The sequence below is a fragment of the Corythoichthys intestinalis genome, chromosome 14 (assembly GCF_030265065.1).
Source record: "Corythoichthys intestinalis isolate RoL2023-P3 chromosome 14, ASM3026506v1, whole genome shotgun sequence".
NCBI lineage: Eukaryota > Metazoa > Chordata > Actinopteri > Syngnathiformes > Syngnathidae > Corythoichthys > Corythoichthys intestinalis.
In genome coordinates this window covers 9,375,137-9,391,061 of record NC_080408.1, presented here as the reverse complement: position 1 = coordinate 9,391,061, position 15,925 = coordinate 9,375,137, and the positions used below count along the sequence as shown (strand labels likewise).

Below are 15,925 nucleotides of genomic sequence, written 5' to 3'. Positions count from 1 at the left end.
TTGTTTCAACCCAGCCATAAAAAGTAATATTCGAAATGTCTGTCATTTTTAGCTTAGAATCATTAATTGATGTCTAATATATAGTTTTAAAAAAACTTTTAAAAAATTATTCACTCACATATTTTAAACAAATTACGTCACAATGAAAAAAAAATAGTGCCTGTAAATAAGTCACGGATATCAACCTCATAACTATCACTTAATTGTATTTTTTTGTTAGTCACATTTTCCCCAATATTTTAGATGACAAGTAAATGATCCAAACTAAGAAAAATTGAAAAAAAAAAAAAAAAGTTAAAAGAGTAAATATACAAAAATTTCAACCACCCCTTGATGTCTGCGATTTCTGCATCACAACCATTGTTGTATTACCATGCTTCACCCATAAAATCCCCCCAAAATCCATCTGTGGCCATTCACAGCTGTGTCTTGACACTTGGTGATATGTTTTTGGATCAAAACACGTATGTTATAATTAGGGCTGTCAAACGATTAAAAATTTTAATCTAGTTAATTACAAAAAATTAATTACCGCGCGTTAACGCGATAATTTTGACAGCCCTAGTTATAATATCTTGTTAAAATCATGGCGTCTTTAATTATGCTCTCTCATGCTATCACCTACAGTTAGGGTTTCGCTGTTTAGACTTTTTTATTTTTAAAATCCCCTCCTGTTCAAAATGTTTCTTCCCCAAGAAAACAGATTTTAAGATTTGCAATGATGTATCACACATGCATATAGGACAATTTTGAAATTTAGCCAGATTGGGGGTCTCAGAGCAAAACTTCAAGTGCGTGTTTTCCGCCATATAATTTTTTAATAAATTTTTTTTCAGCACTTGAAATGTAATAATTATGTTTTAAACATGGTACTGTCCCACCGAATTATTTTTAAACAAGAATAAAGTAGAAAAACGCTCGTCTTTACTAAATGCTTCATTGAGTGAGTCCACTCAGATTCGCTCAAGCAGCTCACTTACACACAATGAGTTGCCACAGCAACTGTTTAACAAGTTAGATGACGATTGACGTATGCGGCGCTAGTAAGTTTCGATTTACAAGCGTCTCTGGCAAGATTAAATCTGAACATCTGTCAATCATCCTGAACTTTAATAAGCAACTCCAGTGCACTGCCTGACCATGAAAAGCGGCGGGAGCGAGGGTGAGAGACTACAAAATACTACATTTTTTAATTGGAAAAAAAAAAATCCACGATGGAATGAGGGCGTGAAATTTGAAGCACAAAGTAGTGAGGGAACACTGTATTCAAAAAAACATGACAAGACAGCATAAAAAAAAAAAAAAAAAAAAAAAAAAAAAAAAAAGTAAAAATCTCTAATCCTTATAAAATTTTAATTAACATGTTTACATTAGAGATGTCCCGATCCGATATTTGGATCGGATCGGACGCCGATATGGGCAAAAAAATGTGCATCAGTATCGGATCGGAACACGGGAAAAATTCCGATCCAGACTTCAGTTTTTTTTTTTTTTTTTAAAAGCCCGGTCCGGGTTTTCCAGCACACCGATTTACATAATCCATTCCAGTTTTTGCTTCGGTTTCCCTAAAATCCAGTCCGCATTTTACGGCACACCTTCAACACACAACATTTACATTACCGTCTCCCAATTTACCGAGAGACTTTATCGGTAAAAATGTCAGCTGTGTGGGATCATTTCACCTTAAAGGACAACAAAGACAAAGAGGCAGAGAGCAACATATGCCACAATAAAGTCAAGCGTAGTGGTAAAGCTGTAAGAAGTTTTAATGCAACCAACCTAATCAAGCATTTAGCTAAATACCACCACAAACAATATGAGGAGTATGTTAAGAAAACCGAAGACAAAAAGAAAGGTACTACGCAACTAACACTGGCAGAAACTTTTGCTATGTGTGACAAACTGGCACTCGACAGTCCCAAAGCCCAGGTAATAACAAGAGTCATTGCCGAAGAATTCATTCTGGATGACGTGCCATTATCTCACGTGAGTAAAGACGCACCATCCAACACGCGATTCGGCCGCTGAAGATTCGAGAACGATTCACAAACATCCAAATTCCGATTATTGAAATATGTCAAGTAAAGCGAAACTAAAACACAGCGCGGTCTTTGGGACGCAATGAAAAACTGAACGCTTTGCGTCCCGAAAATAAACATAACTTGTCTTAGACCCGGGTAATGCCAATGCTCAACTCACGGCTTTAGCTCAACTCATGCCGCTGGATAAAAAAACACAAGAATACCTGACTTCTGCTGACAGCCGCAACAAACTACATCAACGTCGTTTTAATGGAGATAATAGACATCATATGTATATAGAACCAGATGCTACACGACAGACTCGACTGCGTTAGCAACATTGAAGTATTGAAAACCAGATGCGTTAGTAAACAGCCGCCATCTTAAAGCAGAAGACTTCCCTAGTAGGCTGTTGTGAGCCTTCCAAGCGAAACTAACTTTTTATCTAAAATACTCCTAAATCGGCAAAATCTTGACTTGAATCTATCTTCGAAACAGTTTTAAAACTTTGACATGTCGAAAGTAGACAGAAGGGAAATTATGGAATAACGGGAGCAATTTTAACAGTTGATTCGCAAAATTAAATGAATTGAATGTAGTTTAAAGCTGCTGATACAGAATGCGGATTTGAGTATTTTATTTACCGTTGTAAAATGTTCCCTTGATACTGAAATAGTCCTTTATTTAAACCTGAGAGGCTTTTTATACAATTTTTGTAACAAATGCACGAAACATTAAAAGCATCTAATAGCTTGGGGGATTTGTGGGATTTTCCACTGAGGTTGTTGGTGTGTTTTGCTTTTTTAAGACATGTTACAATATCATTTGCACGTTTTACTGACTATGTGTTGAGGTAATTATCGAGGGTTGATTGAATATTTGCTTAATTGATTGAATATTTGCTTGTGCTCATATATACATAATACTTATTGCCATGTTTTTTCTTATTTGATATGATCAGTAAATGATTATTGCTTGCTATACTAGGTTGTAGTATAATGTTTAAGTGTTACAAAGAGTAAAGAGGGTTGGGATGACAACTGCCTTGCTTCATGGCCGCATCATTGCGTAACTAGACCTTCCGGGACGTCTTCAGCACCTGACGTCTAGACTTTCGTCTCGACTTTCGAGGACAATTTTCCAGTCGAGGACATCTTCCATGGCCGCAGCGTTGCATAACTGAAGTGTCTGGGTCATTTTGACCTCTTTACCTGTGCCCTTGCTGACACACGTGTATTTAGTTAGTTCTGCCTACATGCTCACACATAGCCAACCAAAATCACATGGGTGTCTCCAGCTTGCTTCCCCCTCCCTTCAGGGCGGCACCCTTTCTGTGTTAGGACAAACCCCTGAATAAAAAGAGCAAGGAGGGTTTTTCCTTAGATCAATTTTGGTGACTATACAGCGTAATCTAGCATTCCTCTGTAGTCACTCTTTTGCTCTCCTTGGCCAAGAAAACAGTGTCTTCTCTCCTTATTTTTGGGTAATTTTACAAATGTCTACCTAAGGGTCCATTTTTTAACTTGACACTATGCCATTTCTGTTTGTTATTTATAATGTTTTGTGTTTGTCACTGAATAAACAGGTCAGTTTCTTGTTACCAACCGTTGTGTGTTATTCAAACTCACCTAATTCAGCTGGCTAGTTGTTATCAAGGGTACTAAAACCTTTTTCAACATGAGTCTGACAACTAAGTAAGGAGGCTAAATAACTTTAAGCTTTAACACATGCTCAGATAGGTCGGTATCGGTATCGGCCAGTATCGGTATCGGATCGGAAGTGCAAAACGGTATCGGATCGGAAGTGCTAAACCTGGATCGGGACATCCCTAGTTTACATTTAAGTTTTTTTACAGGTAGCAAGGTTTTTTTTTTTTTTAATATATACTTTGCTCCATTATTGGCCAAAATATTAGGAATAACATAGGGCAAATACCAGTCAGCATGAATTTGGAGTAACAAAGAATGTTTTTATTTATTAAATACAAAATAGCCCAGAAGAGTGATGACTAAAATAGAACAATAGAAAAGGCACAATTAATTAAAAATCACCACTGTGCCATAAAAAATAAAACGGCTTAATCTTCTACCGTGGCTGAAAATAGATGGTTGACTTCTCTGACATGGTTCCAATGTATAATACACTCAAGAGACCCCCAAGCCACGTTTCCCTGTTCCCTCCCTCCCCCCCGTGGCAGTTTTAATGGCTTGGCATGAGGAGCAGTGTTGAGGTCGACGTTTCCCTGTAGCATCAAAATGAAGGCCTGCTAGGGAATATGACCGAGATTAGATTTGGGATTCGAAAGGAGAAAGTGATGTGTCAACTCACCAAATTTGTACGACGGGTTCACAAAAAGGAGCAGACCTTCTGCGGCCTGAACGGGTTGGTGCTGGATGACACGCCGGTGAGCAGTGGGTCTTGCAAGGCGTTCTGCATGCAGAACTGCTGGAGGTCTGCGGCGGCTTGGGACACCTAAGCAGCAAAAATAAATAAATAATTAATTAAGGTGCGTTCTTTTGAGCTTGTTTACTAAAGGTTAGGAGTGGGAACCTCGTTACCTCACGATACGATACGATTTGCGATACAAAGCTCACGATAACGATGATCTGACGATATAGCGATACAACGATTATCGATACATCGGTCAGGAAATCATTCAAGGATATTCTACAAACGACTAATGAACAGAAAAACAAGCTTCTGCTGTGAATTGGAATGAGTTTATCACTAGTAGACGTTCAATCCATTTGAACCGGGAGGGTGGCAGCGAATGAACGTTCGTTCATTCGCTGCCACCCTCCCGGTTCAAATGGATTGAACGTCTACGGCCGTCATTGGCTGCCAATGCCAGGCAATGAGGTAATTTTGGGCAATTTAGGCTCATTTACCTGTTGATTTTCAGTTACTTCCTGTTGATTTGGGGGTATTTTATGAGTAACTTCTTGTTTATTTTGAGTTACAGAACAGGAAATGACCTGGGAATCACCCAAATGAATAAGTGACTCAAACTCAACAGGAAATGACCTGTAAATAAACAGCAAGTAAATGCCCCGAAAAATCGGACCAAATGACTGCGAATGCCCTGGTGTCAAATTAGTGGTGCAACGATTAATCGATTAACTCAAGTATTCGACTAGAAAAAAAGATTCAAATTAAATTTTTTGCTGCTCCGAGTATTCATTTCATTAAAGTGGCGTTGTAATGGTTTGTTTTGAAAGTGTTTGCATTTAATTTCATTGATTTGGGTGCATACACGGCCCTCTAGTCTACCTCATTTCACATGGCTGAATTCATCTGCTCCCTGTTAAGACCAACATAAGCAAAGTTTTTGTTTGAGCTAATGATTTTTTTGAATGCATTCGTAATTTGGTTTAAAGGTATATTTAGCCATTTTTTGTGGGAATATGTGTCTGAGCTATTTGTTAAGATCATTCTAAAAAAAGCATTAGTATTTTATAGCATTTAAGCTAGCGGACTTTTGCGATGTAAGTTAGCCAATTGTTCTTTTGTTGTACATAGATCCTCTTTTTGTATTATATACCGTGTGAGGCTCAGCTCAGGTATTTTAATATTTTATGTTCCTTATCCGATTACTCGATTATTCAAACTAAATAGCTCATCGATTAATTGGCTACTAAAATAATCGATAGCTGCAGCCCTATTTCGAACGAACGAACGTTCCCAGTCTAAATGGATTGGCCGTCAAGCATGGCAGCCTTCGAGTTACCTAAGACACTGTTATGTTTGAAGATTTTGGTAGAAACTTGTTGGTCCCCCCCCCCCCCCTTTTTTTTTTTTTTAAACAAAAACACTGACATCTTTTTAAAACGATATCTCGATTCTTGGCAGGAGCATATCGATAATCTTTTGGGATACAAAGTATCACGATATATGACCATTTCAATATATTGTCACACCCCTACTAAAGGTGTGACAGTATATCACAATAGTGATGGATCATGACCTTTTCAGGGTTCCTGCAGTTATTACAAAATCTAAAAATTAATTCTTTTTAATGCCACTTTAAACATTTAACGCCCATGCCAAACTGCAGATAGTTGCGCACAAACAAATTTTAAGTAGAGTTGTCTGATAATTACTTTTTCACTGATAACCCAATAATATCCAACATGAAAAATACAATACTGATATCAAACCGATACAGATATAGGCGGTCGTAGACTTAACATAATATGGCTAATTGTACTGTGATTCCTCAATGGATACTTTAATAATGATAAATGTAACAACTTCAAGGTTTTCAAATAAGCATTCTGTGACAGTCTTGTATTCGTCAACGATGGCGATAACTAAAATAATTCGTCAATGAACATCTTTTTTCATAACTGTGACGAGGTAAAAAGTGTCTTGGGAGACTAAAACAACGAGATGGATGACATTTGTCGTCTGACGAGACAAAATAGAAAAGTCGCCATAGTTTCCGTCAAAAGTTCACAATGTGTGATATTTTATCGGATGTGCAGTTAGCACACATTTAGGCAGTGTTTATCGTGTCACTCATGTGACGTGCTGCGCCTCCCCCCGACACCCCCGCCCCACACACAGGCTTAAGCGTGTGCCCATTCCAGGCTCATTTTGTAAAACACATGTGTCAGGTGCTGTTTGATAAGTTTTGTATTCTTATTTAGGCCGTGCCATGTTCAGGGTCCCCCGGGATTGATAAATCTAAATTCAAGACTTTTAAGACCTTTTTTAATGCCATTTCAACTGAAAATTAATACTTTTCTTGCACCCATTATTTAGATAATATTGAATCATATTAAAAAAATAAAGCACTGAACATCAAATATAACCTCAATTACTAAGTGTGTTTGACAAAAGAATGCACATTTATTGAAGATACAATTAAAACAAAAAGTTTCGTGCCACAGACCGGCCCTCTTTATGTCATGACCTACCTTATTAAAATATTGTAATAATAATCGTGCTGTCAAGCGATTAATTTTTTTAAATCGCGACTAATCGCATGCTGTCAATAGCAAACTTGCGATTTTTTAAAATGCATAAATTCTATATTTCAATTTTTAAATACACCTATTAGAACAGGAGTTCATCAAATTTAAGCCTCATTAGAAACAAGAAAAGAGTTTTCCTTTACACTTGTAAAGATGAATCAAATATGAATTCCCCCCAAATAACTTGTAAAAAGGGAGGCACAGAGGAAGAGCATGTCTACTGACAGTTCTGAGATCAAGGGCTCAAGCGCAGGTTCTGTGTGAAGTTACCATTTTATTTTTGGGGTACTAGCTATAATTTTATCTTATATTAGATTGACTTTTTAAAGAATGAGGGACTTTTTGCAGGTGTTTTGAATTGCACATGTGGCAAGTGTGTACAAAACAAGCTTTTCATCATTTTTTTTGTTTGTTTTTTTTGTGGTATAGGCAAATTGACATACTCAATTTTGTTGGTTTAATCTATCAAAATAAAACAACTTTTACCTGATATTCAGAATTTTGGGGGCGTACTGTATATAGTTTTCAATAAATAAAAAAATGATGTAATTTATCATTATTTATGAGTGTTTTCATATTATAACATAAAATTACCGCAATTAAATGTGAAAGATTGAATGATTGATTGAAAGAATAATAGAACTCACCAAAACGGTTGTCTCCCAATGCACTTACACAGTTCAGACACCTGTGTATTTCAGGGTAGTTCACGCTCATCAGTCCACCTCAGAGTGCAATGTTTTGGGTTAAAACTAGGGTTGGGAATCTCTGGCATGAAGCCGATTCGATCTGTATCTAGATACACAGGTTACGATTTGATGAAAAAATGATACATTTTTAAGGCCGAGCGATTCGATACAGTTTAAGAACGATACGGTTCGATACAGAGTGAAAACGATACGATAGTAAACATTTGTTGTGTGTGTTTGTACAGTATTTTAAAAATATAAAAAAGAACACATTTTTTAATAGCAAAATTAACAAAATTTCATCCAAATGTTATGTTTTATTTTTTATGAGAAAAAAATAAGGCTTACTATATGACCGTCATTTTGTTGGATGGGATTGATAATACAATAAAACTCCAGTCACAGACAACAATAAAGTGCAGTAATTCAATTACTGTATTTCCTGGTGTTTTTAACACAAGAGGTAAGTAATTTAAGTGCAAACTTTCAATGTAAACATCTTACAAACAAAAAATATTAATTATATGCAACAACTCTTGAAATTTTTTTTTTTAAACCTGCTAGTGTTATCATAACTAAATAATAAATTATGCTTTACGACTGGTATAATTGGGGGAATAAAAACATAGCATTTTAGACGGGTCAATAATCTTGAACCTAATACACAGCAAAGTCATTCACTTATGCCCGTGCTTCCTCATTTTTTATTGCTCATCGCTGTCCATATCTTTTTTGAAGGGCAGATTTTTCTTGAGGAAGATCAACTAATCCACACGTTCATGTTTAAGCAGACTGCGTTTCGTGGAAACAATATGCCGCCCTTTCCACCATTGTAGTGGGTTATTTTTCAGGATTAAAACCCACGATTTCTGTACCGCTCCACACTTCACACAAGCGCTGCGTGCGTTACAGTGGTTTTGTTAGCTCTCGCTTTGTTATGACACGCCCATGACGATCGGGTAATGACGGCGACTAGTAGCGGTTCTGCCGAAATGCATGGGAAGTAACTTGTGGCAACCATGACTGTGAGTAGTGCTTGTCCATATTATATCATGCGTGCGGTCTCTATCTAAGTGTGCGCTGTGTGGTGAATGACGCGCACTTGTGTCATTCACTGAAAGACACAAGCGCAGCATGTGAAGTAAAAGCTAAATTATCATATTAAGCAATGCATTGAACTAGGCATTAGAAGCCGGTTCTTGTGCTCACGATAGCCGAATTCTATCTCTACTATCGGTTCACTGAATATTTAATGGATAATTACTGTTGAATGGTAACTTTACTATCGATACATCTGTATCTCTCACCTGGAAAACCAGATATCCGGTCGTATCGGTTTATCGTTCTCAAGCTTAGTTAAAATGCCCAACTTATGTTTTGCCTGAGAACGTGGATTTCACCCCAATCCTCCGTCTTTGTGCCCAAAAATAGTGCCTGGAGCCTCCATGGTGGAAGTTTTAGTGGTGCTCTCATTAAAATTATTTCATTCTGCATGTTCATTTACGGTTTATCACTGTACTTTTATCCAAACATGCTCCAAAACAATGATAATAGGTTGCGCCAACAGCCAGACGGGTTCATGCTCGTCATGCCCCCTCAAAGTGCCCCATTTTGGCCATTAAAACCCAAAATTAAGTTTTTTCCAGAATCAAGTCAACAGGATGATATCATGATACTCTTTCCCACAGGCAGAGCTGGAGGCATTAGAGAATGGGTGCCTGTTGCGGGGTATCGCATTTCATACTACGGAACGCTAGAAGGGCCACAATTTATCACGCAAAGCGGGGTTGCGTGATGCCGTTAGTAAATAGTTTAAATGAAAGCTTCGTTAAAAATGTGTATTACGACCGGCCTAAACGTCAGGCCGGCCCACCGGGAACTGTCCCGGTTCTCCCGATTAGCCACTCGGGGCCTGGTACTGTGCGATTGCCTGCTGTTGTGATGTTGATGCTAATGATGCTAACGGCGCGCACGCATGAGGCGCAGTGCATCGTAAAAATTCTATGCGTCATCTTCGTTATGGATTAAAAAAAAAACAAAAAAACTTCGTCACGGATATAATTTAGGTTGCACTGAGATGTTCTTGAAAATTAAAACCACGGTGAAAAAATTCCAGACTTACGACAGCTAATTTAATACTTTTAATACCGTTAATAATGGAAAACTAAATTCAATGCCTTTTTAATACTTTTAATAACCCGCGGTACCCTGATGTTGATTTAAGGCTGAGATATGCTTCTTCGGCAGACCTACGCCGCCAAGGAAGACCTGGTTTACAACCCTTCGCCCTAGCATGACGTGAATCTCCAAAATTTTCGGACTTCGCGTCAATGCGTGGAAACGTGACGCAAATGGGCTGTGATTGGTACGCTCGGACCGTTGTTTCCGGTTTAGCGCGAAATCACCGCCATTTTCAAACGTGCTACACGCAAAAATGGACCGAGCTGACGAGAGTATCATCGAAGAGGTCCGCAAGTACGACAACCTCTACAATGTCTCGTCAAGACATTATAAAGTTTGCCAAATGGCAAACAAAACAAAAAAAACAGCATTATTGTGTAACCGGAAGAAAACTAGAGGAAATCGAATAGAGTCTCCCAAAACCGTACAAACACAATGCCACACCCCTCTGGTGGCTTGGCGGTGAATTACAGAGCAACGCGTTCCCTTGCCGCAGAACTATCGAATGCTCATTGACACCGTCGTCGTCGTTACGCCGTCACTGCAATGCAGAAGCATAACTCAGGCTTAAGTCTTTATAAGTCTGTGCTAAGTGATCATCACACACTAAACTAACTTGTAGCGTTAGCATAGCGTTCGTTTTAGCATTTAGCACAGTGACCGTGTCTTCTTAAACTCTTGGAAAACATTTACATACAGTTTGTGATGTCCAAGTGAGTTTAATCAATTGCAAATAATGCGTCATTTTCCTGCTGTGTATTATCATCATGAAAATGGTGATGTCCTTGTAGACCAGTGGTCTCCAAACTAGACCTGTCCTGACTAGTCGACGTCATCGATGACATAAATCCGTCGACGAGCACAACATCCCTTCGACGATTAATGAAGGTTAAAAAAATATATGCGTGGAAAGTTCAGAATGTCGGACAACTTGTATGCAAGCGGGGAAAGCTGCACAAAGCCAAAAAAGCGCACCAGAGTGTCCAAAAAATTGACTTATTTCAAAGAAACAAAAGGAGGGTACAATCTTGTGTCCTGTCTCTTCAATGCCAAGCTTGGCTGCATGTCGGTCGTCAATAACACCTAAAGTGCCGTCAGCCAGTTTGTAAGTCCATCTAACTAACTGACGACATGTTTTATTGAAGTTGCTAAGCCTGTCGCGATATGCAATGAGTCCATTTATCGCACGGCAAATAAAAACAAGGGCGGTAATTTTTAATAATTGCGTGCGTGCTGATGGCATATGAGACTCCAGTTCCTTTCTTTTATCAACACGCTGTAGAATTAAAGTTCAGACATACAAAATAAGAAAACACATCTATATTAATCACTGTAACGTTAGCACTGCTACACTGAGGTGAATGGGGGTAAAAAGGCAACCTACTTTAGCCTGCTATAAAACATTGGCAGTTGTCTCGTCAAAGCAAACTTGCGGTTAAAAGGTGACACTTCAAACATGAAAAATCGCTGGTTAACAGCATTTGCAAATGGAAAAAATGACCCAAAAAATCTATTACTGACACTACATGCAATGACAAAAAGTGCTTTTTTGTGGAGTGTAAAGCTGAAGTTAGCGGTTTAGCGAACGTACTTCCGGTGAACGTTTCAAAATAAAAGCATGTCATGTTCGCCATATAAATAGCGATTTCTGGAGTTAATCCCACATACTTCAGAATTCAGATTCTACACTAAGAATACCTTTAAAATGACACCCTTTATGAAAAACCTGATTGGCAACGCAGCGTTTCCCACCAATGAACGAGACAGGGTAAGGGCATGACTAGAGGTGCTGACAGGTGTGCCAAATATGCATAACATTTGGTGTGAATGTAAGGTGCATAATTGTCAAGTAAAGGAGAGTACAATACCCCTTTCTCACTGGCCAAAAAACCCGTATCAACCCGCCAACAATCTGCTTTTGGTGGCAGTGGGAACGGTGCAGCGACCCGCCTCAACCCGTGTCAATCAACCCGCCAAGCGACCCGCGTTAAAATCACCTCGGCTCTGATCGCCATGCAGTGTGAAAGCAAAACCCCGGGTCAACAGTCAACACCCTAATCTACGTGGTGACGTAGGCTAGTACGTGATGCGTCATAACAAAAAACAAAACCCATGTGCTCTAGCCCGGATCCACATATGGCGAACAGTCGGTGTAGCAGCATTAGCAATAGCCATAACAGACAAAACAAAGGCTCTTCTCCTCCTCCTGTGACGTACACGACTCCTTTCAATTTCAAACCAAAATTTACGTCGCCTACGTTGCCTCAGCACAAGCACAGCGTTGATCCTTTGCTGCATTTCGACCATTTTGCGGGCAGTAAAACGCATGAAAACAACACAAACGGAAAGGAGGCTTCCATGTTGCTTTGCATTGTTCACTTCCTTGAACTGAATGAATTCGGTCGCACTTGTCGAAGCGCATCTTAGCGTGGTGACGTCACGCACCTTACGCACGGCTGAGGAGGGGTGGGGGTTAAGACGAGTGGAAAAAAAAAAAAAAAAGACACGGCTTTTTTCGTCAATGGGAAAGGTGCCAAATGCCAATTGCTAGTGGGATAAATCGGCTTGGAAAAAGTTTCAAGTGGGAAAGGGGTATTATAGGTCAAATCAGACCTCCGGAACAGACTGCAAGGAGAACACCTTGCCTTCACGGTCAACTGCTGCTACTTCAACTAACTGAACATAGGACTACCTCATACATATTTTATACCATTTAGACTTTATACTTTATTTCCCAAGCCACTTTTGACATTTTTACTTGTGCAAGATTCAATGGCTTCTCTGTCAACTGCTGTTACTTCAATCATTTGCACTGCCTGAACATCGGACTACCTCAGACATATTTTATATTTATTTAGATTTTATACTTTATTCTTGCAAGCGACTTAAGATTTTTTACTTGTCCTGCACTGTAAAGAAGGATGCTCCACAATTTCATTGTACAACCGTATAATGACAATAAAGGGCTATTCTATTCTATTCATTTTCAATGGCAGGCTAAAGAGTTGCTTTCACTGTAGGGTGACCAAACGTCCTCTTTTGCCCGGACATGTCCACCTTTCACGTAGTGTCTTTGTCATCCGGCCGGGTTATATAAATTCACGAAAATGTCAGGTTTTTATGATTTTTCATGGGACCAATTTAAAGAGAATCCCTTGTTGCAATAAAAAAAAAATTCAAAAAAAATATATTTTTGCAAATGATTTTTTTCTTTGATTAAAAATAGTTTTTTGATTATAGCAACTTTAATTGCGATTGAATGATTTAGACACAAATGTCCTACCCCTAATATGGCTCAAACACAAAAAGGATTGCTCCAAAGAAAACAGTTTGAATGAAAAATAAAGTTCAAATGCGAATTTCTGAGTCTCAAATATTTTTTCACATTCAAACCTTTTTTTCTACGATTGAATTTTTTAAAATTTTTGATTGAAGTGGTTTTTCTTTTGAAAAAATATATTTTTTGTTTGTTTGAAGCAACTTATTTTTTGATTGAATAAGACACAAATGTACTAGCCAAAATGTGGTCCAAACGCAAAATTACACGACTTCAATCAAAAATGGTGTTTCAATTAAAAAAAAAAAAAACAAGATCCAAAGAAAAATAGTTTTCAAATATTGTTTTTGCATTCACACACATTTTTTTTTTTTTATTGAAGTGACGTTTTCTTTGAATGAAAATATATATTTTGATTGAAGCAACTTTTAATTTGATTGAAGCAACTTTTTTTTGATTGAATAATAAAGACACAAATCTACCTCCATAGGAGGAAAAAAAAAAAATTCAAATATGTAACCACCACCAGGTTGTTATAGTATACACCTTTGTGGGATAAAACAAAATGGGGAGTGGGGGAAATATCATTAGGCTTGAAGAAAAAAAAAAAAAATTTTTTTTTAAACACGTGTTTTTAAAAAAACCTTTTAAAAAAGCTCACAGATGCTTATAACGGAGGGGGGGGGGGGCGGTCTAGTAAGAGTCGTAGGACTTCCCAAGAACTCAAATGGCCTTTTATGGGACCAATACAATTATAGGGTTTAAAACCTGAAAATGTTTGGTATCCCAAATTCGCATTTTTACGACGAATTGGTTTGAGGGTGACTTTTATTCTGGCTAGTTAACAGGTTGCATTGAATAAATACACGAACAGGAGTTAATTGCTAAACTTCCCTTTTTTTGTCACACCAACGCCCAGTATGTGTGCCTGTTAACTCGACTGATGCTAATGCTAACACACCGCAATGAACGGTCGAGACGCTCGCGATACGATCAAATTCCCTTTTCTTACCTTTACTCTGTTTATGCTGGCCTCGAAGCGCAGCTGCTGAACGACCTTTTTCATGGCTACGAGGTTGTTGGAACTCGACATTATCACGGGGCTTTTCGGCAACTTGTCAGGGTTGGGGGAGGACTATGAGGGTCCGCTTCTTGCTGCTGGGCTTTGGATGGAGGAAACAAACGGAACCATGGCGATGACGACTTCCCGTTTGGGTTCAGAGCTGCAATGAGGGTCATGGACACTAAGGGGTGCTAGAAACAAAATAGAATTTTTCCCTAAAATCACATTTGGGGAATATTTCTCAACAAGTCAATCTATTTATGTGTTGGACATACAGTATTTCAGTCTATGCAAGCTATAATTACACACTTATAGCCCTAGAGTACACATTTTCCTATTTATTCAATGAAACACATTTTTATAATGCAGTGCCACGTCAAATTGTAGTTGTCGACAATGTTCATTCCTTGCTGACAATGACAATAAAGTTGTATTCTATTCTATAAATCAACACTTATTTGAGTAATCAACATCCAGTCCATTTTGATTGGGAGTAACTGGCAGCGAATGATCGCCATGTTAATCAATATTTTACTCAATTTCAGTTGAAACTATCAGTGTATAATTAAAAAAAAAAAAAAAAAAGAGCATTTTTCATATGATTTACGTGAAAGTTCAGTTTTTAACTTCTTTTTTTTTTAACTTCTTTAACATAGTTTAGGCAAGAGGGGGGCAGGAGCTTTTTGAGGGTGGCAAATATTCAATAATGGTATTATAAATCAAGAGGTGGGTACCGTGGGTACTAGTAACACGTTACATGTACACCGTTACATTTACTTGAGTAACTTTTTGAGAAAAAAAATACTTCTAAGAGTAGTTTTACTAAGCTAAGTTTTACTAAAAAAAAAAAAACTTACTCCGCTATTTTGGGTTACCTCTTTATTCTACATATTATTTTTGCCAGCGATACCAAGTAGCTGTAACAGCTGTAGTAGTTTCAAGTATCTCTACCGATTTCACCAATAGGACAACAATAATCACCACTCCATTATACCAATCAGACGCAAGATTGCCGTTCTATCTTCGCGCCAGTCTGTTCAACCATGTGGTGTCTTTAAAGCACCGTAAAAAATGAAGTATTTGATATAGAGTGCCGCCCTCAACATTAGTCGAAAGCACATATTTTAACCTCTCCCAGTTTTTATTTGGCACCAATTGACCACGGAAAACCGGAGATACGATCCTTTTAATTTAAAAATAGTAATAATGAACTCTTCACTAGTCAAACAAGGAACCATTTTCTCCATCAGAGGGCACTCATGCTCTTTGGACGAATAATGCGTCATTTATCTTTTTTTTTTTTTTTTTTTTTTTTTAATGGGCTTAATGTGGTTATGTAATGGGTTATTGCACAGCATCATTATTCATTATAACAACAGTTCATATAGATAACTTTGTGCTCAGAAAAAAAATACCATTGTTTATTTTTTTTTTAAACTCCAACAAAATACAGTATATAAAATATTTTAACCAAATACTTTTTTACTTGTATTTGAGTACATTTTTTTGGACAGCTACTTTTACTCGAGTAATATTTTGAAGTCGTGCTACTCTTGCTTGAGTAAAATTTTCGGCTACTCTACCCACCTCTGCATAAATCACTAGCCACGTTTACATGGAGCCAAATATTCCAATTACAATTGGTTTAGATCAGGGGTGTCCAAACTTTTTGCAAAGGGGGCCAGATTTGGTGCGGTAAAAATGTGGGGGGCCGACCT

The 15,925-nt window shown here is 38.0% G+C and overlaps 1 protein-coding gene across 2 annotated transcripts; it reads right to left on the bottom strand.

The window, feature by feature from the left end:
- Window positions 1-3,969: 3,969 nt before the first annotated feature.
- On the bottom strand, window positions 3,970-14,377 carry gng5 (guanine nucleotide binding protein (G protein), gamma 5). 2 transcript variants are annotated; one of them, XM_057857994.1, is made up of 3 exons: window positions 14,157-14,377; window positions 4,350-4,493; window positions 3,970-4,287 (listed from the first exon to the last, which is right to left on the bottom strand). In XM_057857994.1, exons 1-2 carry the CDS (start codon window positions 14,235-14,237, stop codon window positions 4,368-4,370), a joined length of 207 nt encoding a protein of 68 aa, XP_057713977.1. In that variant the 5' UTR covers window positions 14,238-14,377; the 3' UTR covers window positions 3,970-4,287; window positions 4,350-4,367. The 2 variants fall into 2 exon arrangements, with proteins under 2 accessions (XP_057713977.1, XP_057713975.1); XM_057857992.1 differs by having other exon boundaries at window positions 3,970-4,284; window positions 14,157-14,367.
- Window positions 14,378-15,925: the final 1,548 nt, after the last annotated feature.

Excerpts from the sequence above, each read along its gene's own strand:
- gng5 (XM_057857994.1), bottom strand. The coding sequence starts at position 14,237 with ATGTCGAGTTCCAACAACCTCGTAGCCATGAAAAAGGTCGTTCAGCAG. Across the intron at positions 4,494-14,156 it reads CCAGCATAAACAGAGTAAAG|GTGTCCCAAGCCGCCGCAGA; the intron begins GTAAGAAAAGGG and ends TTTGCTGCTTAG.